We start from the raw sequence: 13,730 nt of genomic DNA on the forward strand, positions 1-13,730 counted from the left end.
CTGGTTGTCTAATTCTGAAGAGTTTTTATATACTTCCAGAAGAATTTGATACCTAACAAAACAAATCTGCCTTCTTGGAAATGGGCATGATAATATACAAGACAGCAGAATCTGAATAGAGAGGATATTAAGTTTTTTGTGTGTTACACAACTGCGAACATAAACGTGGAGAAATTATCAATAGATGCAGTAGGGACTTCCTGCAAAATACTTATTTATGTATTATATAGTTTAGAGGGCTTGCCATGCCCTCTAAGCAGCTGGAAATATCACCATGATATATAACCTGGAATAACTGTATTAGTATGGAAAACATTGGAAATTATTATTCTTTATATTCTATTCTTTTGCCATCAGCCTGATACTACTTCCTACTTGTTAATATAATCTGGAAACGTTATACTTCATCTCTATTTATTTGAATAGTCACACTGTATATTTGTATTGTTTTTTTATTGAATAATGCTTTCTTAAATATTTATATTCAAAAGAAAAAATTAAAGTTCTCTTAATGCTTGTTGTCCTGCCCATTTTTCATGGAACATTAACATTTTATATAATGTGCACATCATAACTTAAAATCCACACAAACAGTCCACAGTTATGCTGTCAATATAATGCACCAAATCTTGAGCATCTTATTTCTGTTCTTTCATTTGTTTTTTCGTTTTCTTTCTTTCTTTTGTCTTTTTGACACACAATTTCCCTATGCAGTCCAGGATGGCCTTGAACTCGCTTTGTACCCCACACTGGTCACAAACTCAAAAAAATCTGCCTGCCTCAGCCACCCAAATGCTGGGATTACAAACATGTGGCACTATGTCTGCCTAGCATTTTCATTTGACCTGGCTCCTGCATACATGCCTCTGTGGCCTCATGTAGAGCTACACAGTCCTTGGATTGGTAGCCCCAAAGCACTATCCTTTTCTCATCCTGAGGTTTTTTGCATATGTGTGACTGCCACCTTTAATTCTTTTTACTTTCATTTTAATCCTGACAAATTCTATCACTTCTTCACAAAAAGGGATCCTTGAGTCAGCTTATGTAAACCATGCCCCTTGGTATGTTTTTTTTCATTTTAATGAGAAAAAAGATAAAAAATAAAACAGTTTCAAAACAGGTTAGTATGACAGTTACAATAATTAATACATTGCATATTGTCTTCCTAGTATTCAGAGGACAAGATGGAAACATGACCTCTTGTCTACACAATATTAGTACAAACCTTTCTTCTTAATGAACTAAGAGAAAATAGCTGTATATCTATTTTGTATATACATATATTTCTTTCTGTCTCTGTGTCACACACACACACACACACACACACACACACACACACACACGGAGTCCTTTATTTATATCTCCCTATTTTGTCTTGTTTTGTCAGAGATGGGTTTTCCATTGTTGTAAGAGAAGCTGTATTTGGAGAAGTCTTTAAAGAACCTTTTCATACTTGGTGCCAGATCAATGATTGTAGGTACTTCAATTCAACAAAATAACCCACTATAATCCAATAGTCCATAATAGTAGTGGGTTATCAGCATAACTGGCAATTGTCTGAAGTTGTTATGAGCCTTTTACAGCTCAGCATATTAATATAGCTTTACATTTGATCCCTCATGGTTACACGTTTATGCTAGATGATTAAGACCAAGTTAAAACAAGACCTATATAAATCAAATGTAATTTTGGTATCTGACAAGGTCGGTCAAATCCCCTCAGGATTTACCTTGGAACCATGTACAGTACCTTGTAAGTCTTTTGTCAGTGTCAGCCATCTGGATGAGTCACGGTCATTGCTTGACCAATTTGCTTTCTATGAAAGCCTGAGGGAATTTTTCTCTCTAGGTGACTTTCCTTAGGCACATACATCATCAATCACTTTCCTCTGTGACTCTGTAATCTCCTTGATCAGAAAATTTGGGACACCACTGAGTTACAGGACATCACAACACAGGTACTCATATCCTGAATCCTCACTGCCTTGAAGGGCTAGGGCCAAAATATTGGCTATCACTGTAGCCCCTCTATTTCTCTAATCTTTGGTCTGTAAACTTTAGTTGTTCAACATCAAGAAGAGAAGCTTAATGATATTATTGCCCTGTAACAGAGGCAGTTGAGCTTATCATTACTATCTGTCTGAATATCAAAAACATGCTATTTTCTAACAACCATAGATATTCTAAACTTTACATCCCAATAGAATGTGATAAAAACAATCACACACTTTCACAAAGAAATTTATCATACTATATACATCACTGTCCCTTGATATTTAATAGCATTTTTGTAAATCCATTTCTCCCCCAACCCTGTAAGATTCTTATACAATCACAGACCATACTAGGGATTTATATGCCAATGCAGTGCCTGTCACATAGAATATGTTCAAGAATATTAGCAAATAAATCAGTAATTATTGAAATTTACATGTAGAACAAATGCTAAACATTCTATAAAGAACAATAACCAGTTGGCATAATTCTATAAAACTGTAACAAATCAATAAATAAAAACATGTTTCAGTCACAAAACTTAAAACTTAAATACTAAAGAGGGGAGAAGAGTAGCCCCCAAAGATATCCATGTCCCTGCTGTCCAAACCTGTGAATATGTTGTTATATTGCAAAAGGAAAGAATATAGACTAGGATTAGCTTTCTAATAAGTAGATCTTGAAATGGAGGAATATTCTGAATTGTCTAGATGGGTTCAATTTATTCAAAGGCCTTAAATGTGGAAGAGGGAGAAAGAGTAGACAGTACTAGTGGCCAGGGATATAGCTCAGCACCACAGTGTCTGCTTGGCAGGCCTGAAGTCATGAGTTCGACTCCTGGTATCCATCCCCAAAAGGCTGTGACAGTATAGTAAGCTAGCAAAAAGATGACTCTGCCAGATGTTACTGGCTTTGAAGATGGAGGAAATGGCCTAAGAACCAAGGAATGTGAACAGCCTCTAGAAGCTGGAAAGGCAAAGAAACAAATTCTCCCCTAGAGCTTTTTGAAGGAGCCCAATCCTGCCAAAACCTTGATTTTAGCCTCATGAGACCCATTTTATACATCTGATTTAAGAATTATAATAAATTTATTTTAATCCACTGCTTGTGGTAATTTTTATAGCAGCAATAGGAAGTTAATATCCATATGTACACTGGATAGGATTAACTTTGGCTGTGTATGTCTGACAACCTAAGATAATGAGGGCTTAGACAACATACAAATTTATTTTTCTCTCTATACAAGAGAATGGAGGAAGGGAGTCTGTGATTGGTTACGATATTCCATAGTTTCAAGGCCTTCACTCCTCCAGTCTTACTCTCCCCCTCAAGGAGTCAGCAATCCTGATTTCAAAAGCAGGAAGAAGGCAAGCAATGAAGAACTGTATCCTTCTGAAGAACTTCCTCAGTGTTTCACACAATATTTTCACTTGTATCTCATTGGCCAGAACTCGTAGCACCTGTGTACACATAAGGAGGAAAACAGAGCCATTATTTCAGATGACTATGATAACTATGAACAGTACTGACATTAAAAAATATGAAAAATATCAGGGAAACCAGGTATCTCTATCTTAGCTATACAGTACTATGATTTTTTCTCTTATTATTTAAAGATATAAAAGTGGTCTCACCTGGATTTTAGATCAGTTAGGATAGGGATCTTCATTCCACAAATATTTATTGAATAATTACTATATAATAATGAATTGCTGAATTTTATAAGTATGTACATTAGAATTAGTGTTTAGTTGTTCAACAAATAACACATTTACAACAAAAACTTTAATGTTGTAATTAATGAGAATAGAACTGTTGGCTGACCATAAGGTTAAAAATAATTTTATTTCTATTTATACATTACTCAGAACTTTGGCAGGAAACAGATAAAACCATTAAAAGGTAATTGAAGATATTTAATAAAAAAAGACTATTTGTGAAGGTGTGAGCAGATTTCAAGAGTACAGTATACCCATTACCATCTGTAGGCCTGAAAGCACAGAGAAGCAGTAGTTTCTGGAACCTGGCAAGACCAACATCTGTGGAATAGGAGTATCTGACAGAAGCAATGTGAAGCTCCTATCAAAGATAGGCAGAAGGAGGATGGAAGTGGGTCAAATATCCTGACCTAGGTGTAATACTCTATTTCCTCTAGTTATTGCCAATGACTCTTAAATGGGTTGAAACCAAATAAAAAGCAAAGGGCAGAGGAACCTGGGTGATGTGGTCCACAGAAGTCAGGTGCTCAGAGCATGGAAAGACAGAGAATGGTTTCTTCAAGACAGAATACCAAATACCATACAAAAATGAAAAAAAAAATTACAGAGTTGGAACAATTAAAAAATGTAGAACTAAAAGAGAAAGGGGAGTGATCTAAATAAAGATGTGTCAGATCTAGAACAAATAAAAAAGAACACTCAAATAGTAAACCAGTGGGGAAAGGCATCTGGTCTAGCTATCTAAGCAGGATAAAATAAGTGAGCAAAGAAACAGATGCATGAGATGAAAGAGAGAGAAAGGTCTGACCAGGGATCTGGAAGCTGTGGATGTGAGCTCAATATAGGATGGAATACCACGATGGAATACCTAAAACCTGTTACTGATTACAGATAATTTAAATACGCATAATCCAAGGATTTAACAAAGGCAAACTGTAATTGAGAAACTGGGGATTACATAAATCCATAGCTGCTGGTCAAAACAACAGCTTATACTGTATAACAGAACCAGTTAGGCTGCTAAATCAAGTCAAGACACCAGAGAAATAAATGGAAAAAACAGAGCAAAAAACAGGGCCCCAATATGACAATACTTTAAAAAAATTATTAAAATGCAAAATATTCATGTTACATTTCTATAATTTGTCTATAATTTTAAGTGTAAAAATGTTACTCCTATTCACAAGTAATATCAGTAATATAGAAGCAACCTTTTAAAGTAGTTTTTTAAGTACTGTATTTTATGAGAAAGATTACTGGTTTCACTTTTGTGGAAATTCACTGACATCTTCAGCTACCTCTCTTATTAGACAAGTTCTTAAAAACTTGCCCCCTACATAAGAAGCCCAATATGTTAATGTCACATTGACTCATATTAAAAACAGGAGCGTATTGTTAGAGGGGAATTTTATAGGTTCAATATGTAATAAAATCATAGGAGGTATGGGGAATGGGGACAAGAGTTGTCCCTTTTATCACTTGTAACACTTCCTAGAAAAGCTAGCCCATACTGAGTACAACTGTTGGTTCTGCATCCCCCACAGTAGTGATGATGAACCTCCTAGAACTCTAAATGACACAAACAGCCTGATGCGGCACAAGCTTGCCACCATTACCCTGTAACCACGTTTTCTTTATGATTCCTGATTCTTGCAGAATGTGTACAACAAATCTACTTTCAAGCCATTGATTAAAAAGTACCTTAAGGGGATGACTATCCTCCATATTTAGACAAGTAATCTGTATTAAATGCAATCTTTTTCTTTTATTTTTTATTTATTTATTTTTATGGTGGAACTAGGGATTGAACTCAGGCCCTTGATTGCCAGGGAAGCGCTTATTCCACTGAGCCATCTCCCAGGCCCCAATAACGTTTTTGTTTGTTTGTTTGCTTTTGGTGGAACCAGGGATTGAACTCAGGCGCTTGTGCTTGCCAGGCAAGCGCTTATTCTATTGAGCTATCTCCCCAGCCTAAATGTAATCTTTTTCTTTCAAACTCTAACTTTGAAAATAGTTATCAAATAGAGAAGAATCAATATACTATCTTCTGTGAAATTAACAAACTTTTAATTTTGATGAAGATTATAGAATTATATGGTGCATTTCTGAAATGTGTTGAGGAAGTCAGGTATATGAAAAACCTGTACACTTAAAATGGAACATCATGAAATATCTGGTGAGTCATGTATGAAAATGTGCATTATGGCTCGTGTCTATCTGTCAGTCGAAAACCTCATGTGGTCATGGGGTGGGGCTTTTTAAGAGGTAGCTGGATCTAGAGTGCGTTATACTTGGATTAAGGGTGTATGATTACTAAATTAGTTCACTGACTGGTTTGGCACAATTCTGGGTATGAATAATGGGAAGGTCCACCCTGGTGTGAGTGGTACCTGTTCTAAGGGCAGGTAGCCTGGATAGAATATATGGGACAAAAATAGGGTTGATGCCATAGCTTCCTGTTTTTACTTAAGCAGGCCTTGTGGACTAGTATGTGATCTATTTTGGCAAAAGAACCATGTGCTAGGGCCAGTGGTACAGCTCAGTGGACTACACGCTTGCTTAGATAAACACAGGGGCCAAGATTTGATCCTTGGCTCTGCATGCCACACTGGCCCCCGCCCTTGGGTGTGCTGAGCCGCTGATGGGAGTCTGGGCATGGTGGTGCACACCTGTAATCCCAGTACTAGGGAGGCAGAAAGCAGGAGGATCACTATGAGTCTGGGCTGTGTAGTGAAACCCTGCACAAAAAAAAAAAAAAAAAAAAAAAAAAAAAGAACCATGTGCTGTAGAAAAAAAAAATGTGTCCTATGTTGTAGAGGGGTGGAACACTGCATGTATCCATTAAATCCATATATACAAGGGTATGGTTCAGCTGTGAAATTTCATTGGTCTTTCTGTGGTCAATCTGTATCTCTGTAAAAGTGGGATGTTAAAATCTCCAGCTAGGATTATCTTAATGTTTATTTCTTTTAATTCCAGAAGTTTTTGGTTTATGAAGATAGGTGCTCTAATGTGTGGTGCATGTATGTTTATCAATGTTATCTCTTCTTGTTGGATTGTTCCTTAATTGTGTCACCTTATACAGTGACCTTTTTTTCTCTTGTAATTAGTTTTAGCTTGAAATTTATACAAAATTGCTCTCTGATATAACTTCTTATTTTGATATTAGAACTTCTAACATTAGAATTAGCACCCCTGCTTGTTCTTAGGGTCCTGGTGCATGATATGTTTTCTGCCCTTTTATTTTTAGTCTAATAATTTTTCCGAGTAGATGAGTTTCTTGAATACAACAGATAGTTGGATTCTTTCTTTTGATTAAGGTCTGTATTTTAATTGGAGAGTTGACATTGGGAGAGATTACTGAGATTAATATTACTTACTATAATTGCCTTCTTTAGCTGATTTTTTTTATCTTTTTTCTTTTCCTGATGTTTTTTGTTGCTGCATACCCATAGACCTCAATAGTTCTTTTTCTGTGTTTTTATCTATGCCTGATTCATTATTCCTGTTGAGAATATTCTTAGGTATTCCTTTAGAGCTGATTCAGTACTTGTACATCTTCTGAGCAGTTCTTTTTTCATGGGAATGAATTACTTCTCCATGTATTTTGAATGTGAGCTTTGCTGGGTAAGTTTATTTGGGTTGGAAGTTATTTGCTTTAGGGCTTGAAATTCTTCAAACTCTTCTGTCCTTTAGAGTTTGTAGTGAGAAGTCTGCTGTGATTCTAACTGGTTTATCTTTATATGTAGTTTTTTGTTGTTATTCTCTGATTTTAAAATTACAGGTTTTTGCTGTTTATCTGGTTAATTTATTAAAGATGTGCCTTGCTGAGCTACTTGCCATCATCATAATTGTTAACAGAGTCATGTAAGCCCTGCTATATTGTACTTCAAACTTTTTCTTATATTTGGGAAATTTTCTATGATTTCTGCAAGCATGTTATCAGACCCATCTATGTTATCTTCTAGGATTTCTCTAAATCCAATTAGCCTTAGACCAGTGTTCTTGTCTTGTTGTCTTCTTCTTGTCATCTAGAAGCTTGCTGGACAGTCTGATCTTGTTCTCTTATTTTCTTTTTGGCTTCCTTGAATTCTTTATTGTAATTCACTATTATATCATCAATACAGATACTCTGTCATCACATTGGTCATTTGTGGATTGTATGAATTCTATATAGTTTATTTCCAGTATTTCTGTCTGACATCTTTTGAAACATTTCATATCTTTGTTGAATCTGTCATTCAAGTTTTGAACTGTTTTGGTTAGCTTGTCTAATTTTTTAGCTATTTCCCCAAAATTCACCTTGGGCATTCAATAATGAAATTGCTATGAATTTTGATTTCCCTTTTTTAATACACCTATTTTCTTCATCCCTTCTAAGAGCTTTCCATAGATTTCAGCTAATTGATATTTATTTTTCTTCTCCCTTTTTGACTCCTTTCTCTGCCCTGGGAGAATTGGGCAGTGGCTTCAGAGATCTTCTATTTCTCTACTTCCCTATTCTAGTATGTCTGTCTGTCTGTCTGTCTGTCTGTCTGTCTCTCTCTCTCTCTCTCTCTCTCTCTCTCTCTCTCATATATATATATATATTTTTTTTCACATAGTCCCATTCTTACCCTCATTTTTGGGGGAGGATTACTGTAGTTTTGGGTGTAGAAAAATGAGAAAATAGGAGTGACCATGAAGGAGCTAAGTAAGTATAGGGAATTTAAAAACTTGGGAGGAATTTATGTTTTTAGGAAATAATTTTCAAATATGTAATAATATCTCAGGGTTTTGAGGTGAAGAAACTAGAAAGGGAGCTGTGACAAGCAAGAGAAACTAGACGCCTAATTAAATCAAAGCCAATACAAGAACAAATGCACAAAAGTGACAACCTAATAAACACAGGAAACCATAAAACATAACCTCACATTACTAAAGAAAGAAGCACACAGAAATTTAAACCTGTAAGTTTTCTGAAGAGAACATAAATATTCTGAGGAGATATTGCATATGTGACTCCCAAGTAGCTCTTTGCAAGAGAGTGTAAGTCGTTAACATCCCAGTAACTCTTTGCTCCCTCCACTGCAATACTGAAGTCAGCCCAGACTCAGAGGACTTCTTTTGGTGAGGTTGCATGCATCCAGTTCAAGTTCTTGAGTTAGGAACTCTTGTTGGGTATGATGGTGGATTTGGCATACAAGTTCACTGTAATGAAATTGTCCACTGAATCAGGAGCATTCCTATGCAATCAAATCAGGTTCAGCAGCAACAAGCTAATCTACTACAGTGATATCTGAGAAAGTTGAAAAAAAACATGTTAAAGTCATGCTTTGAGTTTCTCTTTAGGCCAGAAAAGAGCCATGGCTATAGTGTGAGCACCTTTAAGAACTCAGTCATGACCTAGAGTTAACGTGCACTGAATCAGGAAGTTGCACCTCTTCTAATAGTGAAAACCAGCATTCAACAGTAATTGTATAGACTCAGTTATCTAAATCCCAGAGGGTTGAAGACCAGATAATGCCAGATGGCGATAGAGAAGCAAAAGAAAAAAAAGTTTTGGTTTTTTTTTTCCATTTTTGAAAATGTCTGCTCTGTGCTATAGGAAGGAGGAAATAAGAAGGCAAGTGGGGGACAAATGATCCTAATGATTATAAGGGTACATTATACATTTAGAAAGGGATGATGGGCTGGGGAGATGGCTCAGTAGAATAAGCGCTTGCCTGGCAAGCACAAGGGACTGAGTTCAACCCCCACTTTCGCAAAAAAAGAAAAAAAATAAATAAAAGGATGTTATGACTTGTGTCTACATGTCCTCCCAAAAGTTCATGTGGTCATAGGTTTGGGCTTTTCAGAGGTGGCTGGGTCTAGAGTGTGTAATACTTGGATTAAAGGTGTTTGGTTATTAAATTAGTCCACTGATTGGTTTGGCACAATTCTAGGTGTGAATAATGGGAAGGCCCACAATGGGTATGAGTGGTGCATGTAGCTTGGATAGAATATAAGGGGGAAAAAAGAAGACTGATGACATGGTTTGCTATTTTTTTCCGTCTTTTGCTTGTCACAAAGTATTCCCTGTGACACCTCTCTGCCTTGCCACTCTGCCTTAGACCAGCTGATTATGAACTGAAACCTTGACAGACTGATCTACAACAAGCTTTTCCCCTTTAAATTTGGGTGTCAAGTATTTTTTTTCAGCAAGGAGAAAATAACCAACACAAGGTCCAAAGAACTTATGGAAAAACTTACAGAAAAGTCAATATTGAAAATATTTTATCCACTTAAACTTTTCTGATAAATTTGGAAAAGATTATATTCATTTTTGGAATTTCTCTCCTTGAGCACATTCAGGCCTAGTGCTGTTGATACACTCACATATTAAAAGTAGTATATACAAAGGTATGTTGTATGATGGCACTACAATTACAAAACAAGCAACAATACATGATTCATGTTAAACTCTTACTAGTATCCCGTTTGAGTTAAATTATTATAAATCTTAATAATTTTCTTTCTTTCATATATTCTAAAAATGTCTCAAAATTATTTATATAAGTGACTACCATACATGCATCAGTTTTAAAGTAGCACTTTACTCTCCGATAAGCTTTTGCCTGCTTTCTTTTCCATTTCAATTTCAGCATTTCCAAGAGCATTACAAAATGAAATACCAGTCAAATGTTTCATTTACATGTACAGCTATAGGTTTTTACAAAATTAAAATTTTATATTAGAAGATTTGGCCTACCAATATTTTGTATGCATATTTAAAAAGTGTGACTGAATAGTTGATTGTTAGATAAAATTATGGAGAAACTAACATCAAGAGCAATTAGACTGCATATAAATGACACCAAGTGGTTTTCATCTTCACGACTTTAACTGTTCCTAAGAACATGATAAAGGTAGACATACAATTTTAATTTTTTTGCCTACAACAGGTTTAGAAAAGTTCATCAATATAAATGTTTAAGAAGTATTTAAGGAAGATATGGTGGTGTACATTTCTATTTGCAGTACATGAGAGGCTGAGGCAGAAAGACTAAAAAGTTTGAGCTCAATCTGGGCAATTTAGCAATTTAACGATATTCTCATTCATTCATATTAATATACTCTCTCTCTCTCTCTCTCTCTCTCTCACACACACACACACACACACACACACACACAAAGCCTGAGGATTCTGGAATGAACAAGATATCCTGTTCACATAAATAATGTCTGGCCCAAGTTAAGTGAACAAGTCACCACTGACATGTACTCAATTTGTCTCTTTTAAGATTTTTTAAAAAATTTTTTATTTACTTATTTATTTGGTACAGGGTCTCGAAGTTCATGATCCTCCGTCTCAGCCTCCCCAGCACTGGGATTGCAGGCACACACCACTATGCCCAGCTCTGGCGCCTGTGCAGCAAGCAGTACCGGGGATCAAACCCGGGTCCTTGCACTTGCCACACAGGTCCTTAGACCACCGAGCTACCTCCCCAGCCCTATTTTACGATTTTTAAGGTTTGAATGAACATCAAAGAAAAGCTAAAAGTGATTTATAGGCCTAATAGAGAAAACAGTATGTGTAATGCTTCTTAAGTTTAGGGGTAGGTGAATGCGTCCCAGAGTTAAAAGTATGTTTTGTTTTGTTTTCTTTTCTTTTCCTGGCTGGAAACTACTGCAGCTTTGAAAAAGCTGGAAGGGAACATTTTTCTAGCAAATTACCTGATTAAGGGTGCAACTAAAGAAAATTATGCAATCCTCAAATGGAAGAAATTAGCATTGAACCAAGGAAAGGGATGACATAATTCTGAATTGTCAAAGTTTCAGTTAATATGATACTGAGGAAATGGAGAACTATCTGCACTTAAAATTGCAGCTATTTGATATCGAGGAAATGTAGCTATACAATATAGAAATTTTGTACAGCAAAAATATGTACAATCCTATTTCATGCACAAATAGTGCATTTATGTCTCAAAATGTCAAAGCAAACGGTATAAAGAAAATTTTTACCTATATTCAGGATGAAACTTTCTGATTCAAATTACCAGACTGTAATTTCAGCTGAAAGAAGAGATCATTAATGAATCTTTAAGTCATTAGGAGGGTGATGTTTAGAACCTGCCACAGGTGTGGCGACAACTACAGGTATAAATTCGTTGAGCCCCTGTTACATGCCAGCACCTCCCCAGGTGAGTTACTTGTTATTTCTAATATTTCTGTAAGTCATGTTTCTAGTCTACTTAACCTTGTCAATAAACCTTACACTATTCATTCATAACTATTTTTTAAATAGAATTCAGAGAATTTATTCTATAAAGCTGCTCCCTGACAATCCTCTGTGAAAAAGGGTGTGGAGCAGGAAGGGAAAGCTAACTCCAAACCTCACAACACACGGGCAACTTTTTTGGTATTTGAGATGTCATCTATATGGTCTTTCAGAAATCCCCCAAACTTGTACAAAGTCGAGCAAGGACTTAAGATAACCATCAGCAATCTGCCTCAGAGGCCACAAGTGTCTGCTGGCTTCTCCTTTTGTGACGCTTACACCGGGACAGGCGCAGTGGCTGGGTCAAAGCCGCGCCGCCGCCCCATCGCTGTCACCCTGAGCCAGGGCGAGAGCCAAGGTGACAGCAGGTGAGGGCCGGCGCGCAGGAGGAAGTGAGACCGGCAGCGTGCGGCTATTACTCATCGCGCTCTTCTGCAAGCGGAACTTCTCGTCGTCTCTCGGCCAGCTCAAGTCCAACCAACCCAAGTGCAGTCACTTCCCAGCCGGGCTCGCTGGGGAAAAACCGTCGGGACGAGGCGCGCAGGGGCCGCGCCGTCACCGACCGAGTTCCCCGAACGTGCCCTCCCCAGCCGCGGGAACTCCCAGGGTAGCCCGAACGACGACGCCCTTTCCCAAGGAGCGTGGGGCGAGGCCAGGGGCCCCGACGCTCAGAGGGCGCGGGGTGCGGACACAGCAGGCCAGACCCGACGCGCCCACTACGCTGCGGCGGGTGTGGCCAGTTCAGAGCCCGAGCGCCGAGGAGCCGCCGATTTTACCTTTCCCACGTCGCCAGCCTGTCACCCTTTGTGACACCCCCGTGCCCACTGTGTCCCAAAGGCTCCCGATTCCCTCACTCCACCGCACCTGAGAAAAACTTTTTCCTCTCCTCTCGTTTCAAACTTGACAGCATCTACAGTTGCCGCAAACCATTCCGTGCCTAGCAACAAGGTTCCGGCCGTAGAGCGAGCGCCTCTAGGTGTAAGGAAGGTGATGTCGTAAAGCCGCGAGTGTCGTAAACCAGGTGCGGTGGGGAGGGGGGAGGGGTGGAGGCGGAGGGGGGGGGGGGGAAGGGGGAGGGAGGGAGGGAGGGGGAGGAGGTGACTCGAGCATTTAGACACAAGCGAGAGGATCATGGCGGATGGCCCCAGGTGTAAGCGCAGAAAGCAGGCGAACCCGCGGCGCAATAACGGTGAGTGGCGGAGGGGACCGGGGAGCGGCGGAGTCAGGGGGAGCCGGACGGCCGGGGCGCCCCGGGGATGAGGGGGGCGAGCCGGGCTGGGGGCGGCCGGGGCAGGGACGGGCAAAGTGGAGTGGGAAAGTAGAAAGTAGTGCTCTGCCCCCCTCCGCCGCGAGCCGCGCCGCGGCCGCCCGCTCGCTCTCCCCGAACCGTTATGTCTCTTACCTGGTCTCTCCGCCTAGCGGCTCCCGCCGCGCCTGCCGCCTCCCTGGACCGTTAGCCGCCGCCGCCGCCGCATCCCCGGCCGGGGCGCGGGGCGCGGGGCGGGCGGCCGGGACGCGGCGGCACTTTTCCGTCGCGGGTGGAGCGGCTGTTGCTTCTTTCCGCACTTTTCCCCACTCTTTCGCCCCTCGGCGCGCCTCCCTCTCCCCTCCTCCTCGGCAGCCCTGGCGGCGGCGTCCTTCCTCAGCGCCCAGGCCCCCGCGAGCCGCGAACAAACTTGTGCCCGGCGCTGCCCGTGCCAAGTGGCTTCCGCGCGCCACGGCCACGGCCACCGCCACCGCCACGGCCACGGCGGGCGCCGGCTCGGCCCCGGGCTC

At 39.7% G+C, this 13,730-nt stretch overlaps 1 protein-coding gene and 1 long non-coding RNA gene across 8 annotated transcripts in view; one reads left to right on the forward strand and one right to left on the reverse strand.

Moving 5' to 3' along the window:
* Window positions 1–2,224: 2,224 nt before the first annotated feature.
* Window positions 2,225–12,903, reverse strand: LOC111812764. The gene is made up of 2 exons (XR_002818174.1): window positions 12,819–12,903; window positions 2,225–3,454 (listed from the first exon to the last, which is right to left on the reverse strand). It is a non-coding gene; the product is annotated as an uncharacterized LOC111812764 (long non-coding RNA).
* Zeb1 (zinc finger E-box binding homeobox 1) overlaps window positions 11,146–13,730 on the forward strand; it is a 231,544-nt gene continuing 228,959 nt past the window's right edge. For 2 of the 7 annotated variants that reach the window (XM_004641753.2, XM_004641754.3), the window contains exon 1: window positions 13,062–13,143. In XM_004641753.2, coding sequence (XP_004641810.1) covers window positions 13,086–13,143 — 58 coding nt within the window. In that variant the 5' untranslated portion in view covers window positions 13,062–13,085. Of the gene's footprint in view, window positions 12,976–13,061; window positions 13,144–13,730 lie in introns of those variants that run through there. The other 5 variants (XM_004641758.3, XM_023701851.1, XM_004641759.1 and 2 more) reach the window with 5 other exon arrangements.

The sequence above is a fragment of the Octodon degus genome, unplaced genomic scaffold (genome assembly GCF_000260255.1).
Source record: "Octodon degus isolate 3935 unplaced genomic scaffold, OctDeg1.0 scaffold00141, whole genome shotgun sequence".
NCBI classification, from domain to species: domain Eukaryota; kingdom Metazoa; phylum Chordata; class Mammalia; order Rodentia; family Octodontidae; genus Octodon; species Octodon degus.